We start from the raw sequence: 12214 nt of genomic DNA on the forward strand, positions 1-12214 counted from the left end.
AAGGGCGCGGAAGTGGTAGTGCGAGTGTGTGAGCGACGCGAGTCTGCCCCGGGGCTCTGGCTTCTCACCATTGTCCCGGTGGCTTTCCGCCTCTGGGAGCATTGTGAAACAGTTCCTTCCTCCGGGGCCTGGGGCCCCTCCCTTTTCGTTGGAAGAGCCGCTCAGCTTTTTCTTAGGGACCTGGGGGTGGAAAGGCTCCCTCTGGTTGCTTTCACAACGCGGGCGCAGCCTTTCCCCTTCCAGTAGGAAGAGCAGGGAGGGGTGGGGAAGGAAGCCGATTTCCTCTTTTCTCCACTACACACTTTCTATCCGCCGCGATCGCTGCGGCCCCCGAGTAGCCAAGTGGGGTCCCTTAATGGTTCTGCTCATCTCGCCTCTGGCCTGCAACAGCCGCACTTAGATGGCAATCTGCGGACCGGGTGGGACTTATTTCTCGGATGAAGAAGAGAAAGCTCAGTTCCTTCCTTCAGGTCTAGGAAATGAACCCTGTTCTAGATCACCTATTACGGAAATGCGCACACGGGTCCCCACAAAATGTCTATGTGGCGCGAGGCTGCGGGGTGGGTGGAGAGTAAAGATCAATGGAGACCCATTTTACAATCCTGAGCCTAGGAAGTGTCCCCAAGTCTTTATAGGGGTAACTCAGAGCCAACACCAACCAAACTTCCCCTAAGAAAAGATGGAGCAAAGAACACTTTGCAGAAAAGAAGCTCCTGGCAGGCCAGGGACCTGGAGAGGTGGGTAGGGTATTCTATCTAGAAAAGACAGCCCAGGCTCATCGTCCAGACTAGGGAAGAAAGGGCTGTGCGGGCAGGGAAGGAAAGTTAGGGGCCGCTCCAACGAAGGGAAATCTTGGTAAAGGGACTCAACTATCCACCCGGACCGTCCCTCCTGGGAGCTGCAGCCCAGCGCGGGAACTGAGTTCCCGCAAAGGAGGGGCTGCGAGAAGGCAGGGTGGTCCAGGAAGTCTGCGGGGGACAGGCATAGTGGAAGGAAGCATTTTCTCCCCGGTATAGCCCGGGCTGTACAAAGTGCCGGTCACAGTGCCCCTTCTGCGTCTTCCGCCCCCAGATTGACGAGTTGTGGCACTAAGCCAGCGGGAGGCACCCCTTCCCCCGCCGGGGGCCCGCGGCGCTGAGCGCGGTTTAACACCGACTGAGCTCAGGGGGCGGCGTCTTTGGGATGGAAAGGCGGCCAAGAGGGAGGAGGGGCTGATTCCAGGGCTATAAAGGGGCGGCCGGGGCTGCCCGTTTCTTGCACTCGCTGGAAAGCCGCTACGAGCCAAGCGCTTACTGCGAAGCTAGAGCGCACAGTCCGGCGGAGAGGCAAGAGTCCTGCTCAGAGTGAGCAGTACCGCGACCTAGGCGGAGACGAAGGGTAGCGCCAGGCACCGATCCTCGAGTTGCCCCCTGCCCCGGAGGCGCCGTAGAGCGCTTCTTGTTCCCGAAGCGGCCACTCCACAGCGCCCACCGTGCGGTGCTTCCAACTCTGCGCTGGAAGAAAAACTTCCCGCGCGCCGACAGAATCTCGGCGCCTTCTAAGTGACTGGGAGGTTCGGCTGTAGCCGGTCCTCCGCTCACTTTCAAAGAATAAGTCATTGTTAACTTTGACAATCCAGAGCAGGGCCAGCTCAGCTCAGCTCCCCCTCGCTCTGAGTGCTGCATCGCGCGGAGTCTCTGATGCAGAGATCAGTCCCTGTGGAGTCCCGAAGGCACAGGCCGGTCGGCGACATGGGGGACCCTGAGCGAGCGCCACGGTCTCGGAGCTCTCAGCCTGCACGCATGTTGCTGCTACTCTCCGCGGCCGCGGTGCTGTTGATAGCTCCCGGCGCGCATGGGCGCCCGGCGGAGGAGGACGAAGAGCTGGTGCTGCCCGCACTGGAGCGCGCCGCAGGACAGGAGACCACGCGCCTCCGCCTAGACGCCTTTGGCCAGCGGCTGCACCTGAAGCTGCAGCCCGACCGCGGCTTCTTGGCGCCAGGCTTCACACTCCAGACTGTGGGGCGCAAACCAGGGCCTGAGGCGCAGCGTCTGGACCCCACCGGCGACTTATCACACTGCTTCTACTCCGGCACTGTGAATGGTGACCCCAGCTCGGCCGCAGCCCTCAGCCTCTGCGAGGGCGTGCGCGGGGCCTTCTACCTGCAGGGCGAGGAGTTCTTCATCCAGCCGGCGCCCGCAGCTGCCACTGAACGCCTCGCCCCCGCCGCCGCCGAGGAGGAGCCGAACGAGCGGCCACAGTTCCATCTCCTGCGGCGGAGGCGGCGGGGCGGTGGCGGCGCCAAGTGTGGAGTCATGGACGATGAGACCCTGCCCTCGCAGGGTGCAGAACTTGAGGGCGAAGACCTTGGGGCGCAGTGGCCTCTGCGAGACCTGGAGCCGCAATATGCGGGACAGCCAACAGGTAGAAAAGTTTTCCCTACTTGACTCTCCATTCATTCCCCTTTCCCCATTTTCTCTATGCAGTGTGACTTGGTAGACTCTGCCCGCAGTCAGGAGAATGTTTGCAGACAAATCGGAGACCTGGAGTGGAAAAAAGGAGTTTTGAGGTTGGGGTTGGGGAACCCAAGAGTGGGTTAATAAAATCCTGCTAGAACATTTAATTCAGTTTTCCCGAATAATGAACAGCGAAAAAATAGACAAATCGACTTCAGGCAGACTTAGGCAAAACATTTCGACTGAGAAGGGAGTTTGTAACCCGATTCCTACACCTTAGCCGAGCGCGTTAGGGTTTCTGTGTGTGCTCTTTGGGCTGCAGCTTCTCGCTGAGTTTTGTAACTGCTGTTTTTGCGTGCTCTCCGTCCGCGCTCAGAAGAGGGCGGAGACAGAGAGGCCAGAAGACTGATGGTGACCTCAGAATGTGCCCGTGAGCCTGGACGAACTGCGCTACCGCGATGTCTATTCTGTGGGCTTCTGTGCCCTACCCCCCTTAAAAGGCTGACGGGGACGGCTGGCGGCAGCGGGGCGGCTCTGCAAAACCTGCTTGGGAGGTCTTTGCCCGCTTGCCCCGCCTCCCACCCCGCCTCCCGTTTTGCGCTCCTTCTCGCGGCCATAATCCTACTCTCTAGCACTGTTGAGGGTGAGTGGCCGCTGAGCTTTCCTGCTACGCCTCTCGCCGCCTCCTGACTCTCTGTGTGTAGGGCTTACTGTCCAGTTCTTTTCATTTTATCACTCTGATGTCTTTACTTTTTTAACTTTTTCACGTGTCTCGATTGGGAATCTCCGGTTTGCGTTTGCTCCTACGCTCCTGGGAGGAGTTAACGCGGCCATAGCTCAGTTTAGGACCTGCCTGCTAGATGGGTCTCAGTCAGTACTCGGAGGGCCCTTTTCCAAATAATGAAAAGTGATTTAAGGAAGGAACTTATTTCTGTGGGGCATGGGAGTGGGGTAGTAGGCTGCGGAGCAGAGTGGGTGGTCCTTGTGCCCGGAATTGGCAAAAGCAGAACACCCAAGGGACCCCTGGAATGAGAAAGCTGAGCAATGCAGGCTGAGATTCCTGAGGCCCGGCCCCTTGGCAACAGTCCCAGCCCTGCCCTAGGCTTTCCACGTGGAGCCCGATGATCTCATTCAGGATTTGAGTCCAGGGCGCTCTGCCTGCTGCCCTTGCTCCAAGATTTTACTACAGCTGGGTAGGGTGATGTGTCTTGTTCAGCTTGTAGGAGTTCAAAGGCACAGAAGAAGCCCTGCTCTCTTACACAGGAAAATAGCCTGAGCACTCCAAGGAGCACACGGTCTTTTATTTAAAGCAAAAGAGAATAAACTTTAAAAAAATTACATTTCCAATAAAAATATGCAAATATTTTTGTTATTGTTGTTCTGGGTATATTTAGGTTTTATTTGCTTTGACTAGTTAGGCTTTCCTTATATACTCAGGGGAGGTAACTATTCTTGGAGAGACTGCCCAAAAGCAAACTGTCCTTTTTTCTTTACAGGAACTGGAAGCGTAAGAAAGAAGCGATTCGTGTCCAGTCCCCGCTATGTGGAAACCATGCTCGTGGCCGACCAGTCAATGGCAGAGTTCCATGGCAGTGATCTAAAGCATTACCTTCTCACCTTGTTCTCAGTGGCAGCCAGGTTGTACAAATACCCTAGCATTCGAAATTCAATTAGCCTGGTGGTGGTGAAGATTTTGGTTATCTATGAGGAGCAGAAGGGGCCGGAAGTGACCTCCAATGCTGCGCTCACTTTGCGGAACTTCTGCAACTGGCAAAAACAGCACAATCCGCCCAGTGACCGGGATGCAGAGCACTATGACACAGCGATTCTTTTCACCAGAGAGGTGAGAAGGACATGATGTCAATGATTATATTTTCTGCTTGGGAGTCAGCATTATACCAACTGAATAAAAGGATTTCAGTAATTTTTTTTTTCACTTAATTTTTAAAAATGGTTAGCATGATCCATCTTGCTTATTTCTACTGCAATCTTAGTGTCTCGGGTTACATTATTCTCTTTTAAAAGCATAGGATAAGTCTTGATTAGAGTCACATAAAGCCTTTCTAGCTCAACAATAATGAATGTAAATGCTTCCAAATGTAGGTAAAGACATATACACTACTAGAAAATAAAATTCAAAGGTTCATATTGTTCATATTAATAAAGACTGATCTTTACTCCTTATAGGACCTATGTGGGACTCAGACGTGTGATACCCTTGGAATAGCTGATGTTGGAACAGTGTGCGATCCCAGCAGAAGCTGCTCAGTCATAGAGGATGATGGTTTACAGGCTGCTTTCACCACAGCCCATGAATTAGGTAAGTTTGTTTCAGAGTATAAATGAAGCCCAATTCAAATTGATGAAACGATATATCAATTTGAGAGGAGAGTATGCAGATTATATTGTTATTTTAGGTACCAGTGTGTCTTAGAAGGTATTTTCAACTGTTTCAAATACAACCATGTTTATTAGAATAAAACTTTAAATAGTATGAGCTGTGGACATATGGAACTTTGTGTTTCTCTACACCTGGTGAAAAGTAGACCTAGTTCAAAATAAATTGTCTCCTAAATAGATTTCTTCCTCTATGATGTAGAGACAGATGAATCCCTGTTGGGAAGAAAAAATCATGTTGCAAGTGATCTGTATTTCAATCTGGGTTTTGGATTGCTTCCTAGGTCACGTGTTGAACATGCTTCATGATGATTCGAAGCAGTGTGCCAGCCTTAACGCAGGGAACCAGGGTTCCCACATGATGGCCTCAATGCTCTCCAATTTGGATCACAACCATCCTTGGTCTCCCTGCAGCGCCTACATGATCACATCATTTCTGGATAATGGTCATGGTAAGATACTTGAGCTGCTCTCTTTAGAAAACATCCAACCTTTTACACGTAGGGTTCTAGTTAACCAAGCTCTTTTTCTATTTTTTTATTTTTATTTTTTGTATTTTTCCCTTTCAAAATTACATTTCACTGTCAGGATCATAGATACTCAGATCTTAATTCCTGATAAAAGACACTGTTTCTGGCTGAGTATCTCTAAAAGGCCATTCATTCATATTTTAGCAGAAAAATAGAATCTTGTCATGGTTAATCCAAAAATCCCCTATACAGGATAATCTCTTAGTAGTAATACAAATCTCTTTGGCATTTTCTCCCAAAGCGCTGCAGTTTTTAGATAACTTCGCTTTATAGTACTTCATATGATGAATATCTTGGGAAACCTGATCTACACCTTGCATTATTTCTTTACAGACTTATTAATATTGTTTTTTTGTTTTGTTTTGCTTTTGGTAGGGGAATGTTTGATGGACAAGCCCCAGAATCCCATCCGGCTGCCATCCGATCTCCCTGGCAACGTGTATGATGTCAACCGGCAGTGCCAGTTCATGTTCGGGGAGGAGTCTAAACACTGTCCAGATCCAGCCAGCACGTGCGCCACCTTGTGGTGCAACGTCAACTCGCCCTCTGGGGTTCTGATGTGCCAAACCAAGCACTTCCCCTGGGCGGACGGCACCAGCTGTGGGGAAGGGAAATGGTGTATTAACAGCAAGTGTGTGAACAAGACAGACAAGAAGCATTTTGATGTGAGTTTTTCCACCAAAACACATTTACACCTCTTTAAAATTGAGAAGTTAAAAAGCTAAGTGATGCTTAATGATTTCTTGCTGAGATAAATACCCAAATCTATGTCCTCCAGAGAAGAATGCAAGATAGCTTATCTTTGGAATTCATTCTTTTTCTCATATTTTTTTTCTTTTATTCCCTAAAATGGTCTCTTTGGAGAATTCTGACAGTAATGATTTGTGTCCCCTTTTAGGCTCCAATTCATGGAAGCTGGGGACCTTGGGGGTCCTGGGGAGATTGTTCAAGAACCTGTGGTGGAGGAGTTCAGTATACAATAAGGGAATGTGACAACCCAGTCCCAAAGAATGGCGGGAAGTACTGTGAAGGCAAACGAGTGCGCTACAGGTCCTGCAACGTTGAGGACTGTCCAGATAACAATGGTGAGCAGCAGTGAACTTCCGCTTTCAGAAACGGGGTAAACAAGATGAGCCCACAGCAGGCAGTTCAAGGCCGGAAACTGATAATGTCCTCATGTCATTCTCTTTCCAGGAAAAACCTTTAGGGAGGAACAGTGTGAGGCACACAATGAGTTTTCAAAAGCCTTTGGGAGTGGGCCTGTGGTGGAGTGGACTCCCAAGTATGCTGGCGTCTCCCCAAAAGACAGGTGCAAGCTCATCTGTCAAGCCAAAGGCATCGGCTACTTCTTCGTTTTACAGCCCAAGGTAGATACTTTCACAGTCATTTTTTTTCCCCATCTAAGAGCCAAGGTCTTGTTGCTTTTTCATTCTCCCTTCGACTTACTTTCTTTACTTGTTATATTAGCAGGTGTTCTACCTGCCACTAAGAAGTTTAAATTCAGACTTCTTTTCTGCCAAATGCATTAGCAACTCTCTGCTCTGAGTTTATTGTTTCCAGTTAAGAATGAAACTTAAATTCAGTTGCTTAGCAATAGTCCTTTATATACCAGGAAAACCCTTTGCAAATCAAGATCTTCTCTGTATAACTAGGATTTACATGTCACTATGGTTAAATAATTATGTGTTAGCACATAATTATTAGTAGTTTTGAACAATAGTTTAGACACGATCTAGAGAACTTGTTACTGGGTAACTAGCAGTAACCTGTGGAAACATGCTTATTAAAATGGAAGTCTGAGCATTGGTAGTTTATATGTTGGAGCACATAATTGAACAAGAAGCATCATTTCTTTTGTGGTTTGTCCAAAGGGATAATTCTGTCTCTAAAGTAAAAACTGCAATTTAATTTGGTTGAGATTGTTATGTGTTATTAGTATTATAGACCATGAAAATATTCCCAAGTAGCAGATTCAATATTCAATGAATCATTTATAAAGCACTGTCTATTGTCAGATACAGGAGTAAACAAAATGACCTGCACAGATCTTCATTGATCTTAGCTGTAGGGAAGACCATTAAACAAATAATAATTAAAAAAAAATCTATAATTTCTTCAAATGTCTATACATCCCATTGAAAGAACAGCCAAAGAGAAGGAAAGTACGTGATGTGTATGGAAAATATTATGTTAATCAATGTAGTCAATAAAAATGTGCATAGTTACCGTAGCTCGGTAATGCTAATGAGTGATGCTGAACACGTGTCTTCCTTGTTGCAGGTTGTAGATGGTACTCCATGTAGTCCAGACTCCACTTCCGTCTGTGTGCAAGGACAGTGCGTAAAAGCTGGTTGTGATCACATCATAGACTCCAAAAAGAAGTTTGACAAATGTGGTATTTGTGGAGGAAATGGATCTACATGCAAGAAAATATCAGGATCCATTGCTAGTGCAAAGTAAGTTTTAAAATACATCCTCTGAGATACCTCATAATTTAAATGGGACTGGGGAAAATTAGATTAGAAATGAGTCCAATCAATTAATCAGTCAGTGAATGAGAGACTTCTCTCTGTATTTCTTGCCTGCAGACCTGGGTATCATGATATTGTCACAATTCCCACTGGAGCCACGAACATTGATGTGAAACACCGAAATCAGAGGGGAGCCAGAAATAATGGCAGTTTTCTTGCTATCAGAGTTGCCGACGGCACGTATATCCTGAACGGTGACTTCACTTTGTCCACTTTAGAGCAAGATATTACATACAAAGGTATGGTCTTGTGGTATAGCGGCTCCTCTGCAGCGCTGGAGAGAATCCGCAGCTTTAGCCCACTCAAAGAGCCCTTAACTATCCAGGTTCTCACTGTGGGCAATGCTCTCCGACCCAAAATTAAATACACTTACTTTGTGAAGAAGAAGAAGGAATCTTTCAATGCTATCCCTACTTTTTCGGAATGGGTCATTGGAGAGTGGGGTGAATGCTCTAAGTCATGCGGATTGGGTTTGCAGAGAAGACTGGTGGAATGTCGGGACATTAACGGGCAGCCTGCTTCTGAGTGTGCAAAGGAGGTGAAACCAGCAAGCACCCGACCTTGTGCAGAAATGCCTTGCCCACACTGGCAGCTGGGGGAATGGTCTCCATGTTCCAAGACTTGTGGGAAGGGTTACAAAAAGAGAACCTTGAAGTGTCTGTCCCATGATGGGGGGGTGTTGTCTCACGAGAGCTGTGATCCTTCAAAGAAACCTAAGCATTACATAGACTTTTGCACGATAGCAGAATGTAGTTAAGCAGTGTCAGTTTTGAGGAAAAGGCAGTGTGAGAGGACTGGCACACTGAAATAAGAATGCTGGAGGGATTCGTTGTATCTTGCCAGTCGCCAGTGAGGTGTGTCAGTCAGGTGTGGGAGTATGGAGGTAGATAGGAGTTAGATCATGAGAGTATCCTGCCAGTTACAAATTTGATAGGTTAGTTAATGAGGATTATTAACCTGTGAGCAATGATATAGCATGAAAAGCCCCAGGGCATTATTATTATTATTTCTTTTGTTACATCTATTACAAAAACAATTGTCGAAATAAGCCAATATTTCTATATTTTAAGCCCTGCCTCCTGGTACCGATTAAATACTTTGTACCATGCAAGCTGGGACTGAAAAGCAGAAAAAAAGATGATATTTCATTTAAGACATGGCTTACTTTACCTCACTAACAAAGCGGGGAGAAAGGTGTACAAAGAGGATATTTGATCAGCACTGCTTATGGCTGCTATGGTATCAGAGAATGTTTTTGCATCTTTTTGATCGATAGTGAAGAGTTCAGATTGTCCAACATGAGAGAAAGGCTCAGCTGTGGCATATGACTCATGGCTCCTTCTCTACCTTCGTGTACCGTCTCAGTCTTTACCTGTGTCACTCATTTTGAGGAAGAAACAATACATGTATTTCTAAGAGTGCATCAAGTCTATGAAAGCCAAAAAAAAAAAAAAAAGCAGCAAAGTACTAGGTGCTGGAAAAAACTCAAGGTGACATGATGAGTTTGGTACTTCTGACCTACCTTCTTCCTTATGTAAGTCGACTGTGGGAATGTGGATGTATAAAAGTGAATTGTATCTTAAGAAAGTCACTAAGAACACACAAAAGGATGTAATGCCAGAACAAGAATGGAGCATATAAGAACATTGTCCCCTGGACTTAGGGACATTGAGATCACTTGTCTCGTGGTGGGGAGGCTGCTGAGGGGTAGCGGGTCCATCCCGGCAGCTGGTCCAACAGTCGTATCCTGGTGAATGTCTGTTCAGCTCTTCTACCGAGAGATAATATTACTTTTTCCATATGTATATAGTAAAATGTGTTACTATAAATTATATATGTACTTTATAAGTATTGGTTTGTGTGTTCCTTCTAAGAAGGGCTACAGTTTGTAATAAATGCCTATAATAACATATTTATTTTTATACATTTATTTCTAATGATAAAACTTTTAAGTTATATCGCTTTTGTAAAAGTGCATATAAAAATAGAGTATTTATACAATATATGTTACTAGAAATAATAAAAGAACACTTTTGGATATGCGTGTCTATTTTCTGAAGTGAAAATGAAATGTTTTCAGAAGTGGAAGGACCTCTGAGACAAACATTGGCTCTGAAGAAAACTCTCTTAAATTCTTTGAAAATAAGATTTAGTTCTAATGACATATTTTATGTATCCTTGGTTTGTGGTAGTGTTGTTAATAAAGGAATTTATTGTATCGTTAGTGATAAGTTGGCTACTAATGTTTCTAATCATATACCCCAGTGGTTGGCAAGCTTTTGTAAAAAGACAGATAGTAAATATTTATGGCTTTATGGGCTATAACATCTCTGTCACAGCTATTCAGCAGGCTATTGTAGGTGTGAAAGCAGCCATAAATAATATGTAAATGAATGGGCATGGCTGTGTCTTAATAAAACTTTATTTACAAAAACAAATGGTGGGCCAGGTTTGTTCTGTGGGATGAGATGGCCAACCTCTGATGTATATCAGAAATTAAATAGAAAAAGGTTGGGGTTATGGATGCATTTTGAATTTTTATCTCTTCTTCGGAGTGATATCACATATGTGAAATTATGTGGAAGTAAACTTGAGTAGAAAATAATGCCTCAATAATTTCACTTGGACATGCATAATGGACCAAGCCCTGCAATGTTTTGCTTGCTCATCAGGAATACCTGAGGTGTTTTGGAGACCTTGGAAAGCCCAGGTCTTTCCAGATAGCCTTTTGTAAGTCCATATATTTTCAGTACATCAATGGCTTTTTAGAAGTTCAGATTGCTTCCAAAGTAACTATATTGCTCTGGGGAAACAGTTTGCTGTTTACTTTCTTAACTTGCTGTTTACTGATGCAGTTTACTTACTGAGACAAATGATGTAGTTCACTGCAGACAATCCCAACTTCACATTTTTATTCTTTTAAAAATAATTTTCCCTTGTAGAACAATAACATGCCCCCTTCAGCTTCAGATGAGTTTTTAAGTTATCCCCACAGTTATGCAGTGTCCTGTGAGCATTTGAAGGGATTATTCTCAAGAGTCCAGTGTATTAGTGCAAAGAGTGGGGTGAGGAAGGAGAGAATCCTGCTAATCTACAATTAACTACATTAGTACCCCTTAGCTATAGTGTCAAAAGGTAAAAAAGTCAAGCTCCTCTCATGTTGTGGGAACTAGTCTTTGTCCCATTTTAATAGATTTTGTTCATGCAGTTCAGAGACCTGATTTGCCCTATGCACCAGCAATCTGCATCATGATAATTTAATTGCTTACATTAGTACTGCACACATCCCTGTAGTAATGACATGGAGAACGAACACACACACACACACACATGACATGCTCCAATCCTTGTTTACTATACATGCTACTTGAGAGAAGATAATTTATATACCTCCGACAAGTACCTGTGCTATAAAGGAGACATTTTCGGATCTTTCCTCATTCACCAAAGTGTTTTTCTTCTTCTTAAGAGACTTAGGTTGATTTGATATAGTAAGTAACAAATCTCAAGTTCAGAATATGAAGAGATAGAGTCCAGAAGGTTTTCTGCCATCTCCTTTGTTCTCAGTCCAAGGAAATGTCATACATCTTCCTCTTGTTGCTGTATTAGTTTTCAGCCCTCTGCTGGTGAGATTTCTTTTATCACTAGTCTGAACAGATGATGTTGGCAGCAAAAGAAGTTGAGTTCAAAGCACATCTAAGTCCTGAGAGCTTGACTAGGCACCTGCTTAGCAGTGGAGAGTTCCAGTGGTGTCTCCAGTTGCAGGTGTAGATGATGAGCTGGGGTAAAGTTGAATTCTAAATCAAACCCTTATTTTCGGAATATGCAAGGGACAGCTTCTTTCTTTAGCATCTCACCTGTCAAGCACAATATTTGGAGGAGAGATTTCACCAACAACTGGCAAAACTGTTTTCTAACTCTTGCTCTTTGTGGAGTTTACCTTCTTGAGGGCACAATAGTTCTTACCGTGACTTAGGAGCAATACATGATGGGTACAATTTTCTAACCTCTTCAGTCTCCCAGAAGAAAGGAAAACAAATATTACTGGTATAAGAAAATTGACCAAAACTCCCCCTAAAGAGGGCTCCATTTTGCTGTCTACATATTTCTATGACATAATGAACTCATCACATGACACATGGGCAAGAAGAAAAAGAGGCCAGTGAAACCAAGAAGATTCTTCGGTTCATCAAGTTTTCCCAGCAAGTAAAGGATTTGTACCTTCTTTAAGAGTAGCACATACATACTAAGCCATGACCATGACAAGTCATAGAGAAATATGGAAGCATACATGATACCCACTCATTCTCATCCTCCCACC

General features: G+C 45.1%; 1 protein-coding gene across 1 annotated transcript; it reads left to right on the forward strand.

Annotated features, from left to right (window-relative positions):
• Positions 1-1239: 1239 nt before the first annotated feature.
• On the forward strand, positions 1240-9931 carry ADAMTS1 (ADAM metallopeptidase with thrombospondin type 1 motif 1). Its single transcript, XM_079155715.1, has 9 exons — positions 1240-2403; positions 3932-4278; positions 4623-4755; positions 5117-5284; positions 5738-6027; positions 6261-6447; positions 6557-6729; positions 7643-7818; positions 7951-9931. Exons 1-9 carry the CDS (start codon positions 1680-1682, stop codon positions 8648-8650), a joined length of 2898 nt encoding a protein of 965 aa, XP_079011841.1. The 5' UTR covers positions 1240-1679; the 3' UTR covers positions 8651-9931.
• The last annotated feature ends 2283 nt before the right edge of the window (positions 9932-12214 follow it).

This window comes from Sciurus vulgaris (genome assembly GCF_902686455.1).
Source record: "Sciurus vulgaris genome assembly, chromosome: 10".
NCBI lineage: Eukaryota > Metazoa > Chordata > Mammalia > Rodentia > Sciuridae > Sciurus > Sciurus vulgaris.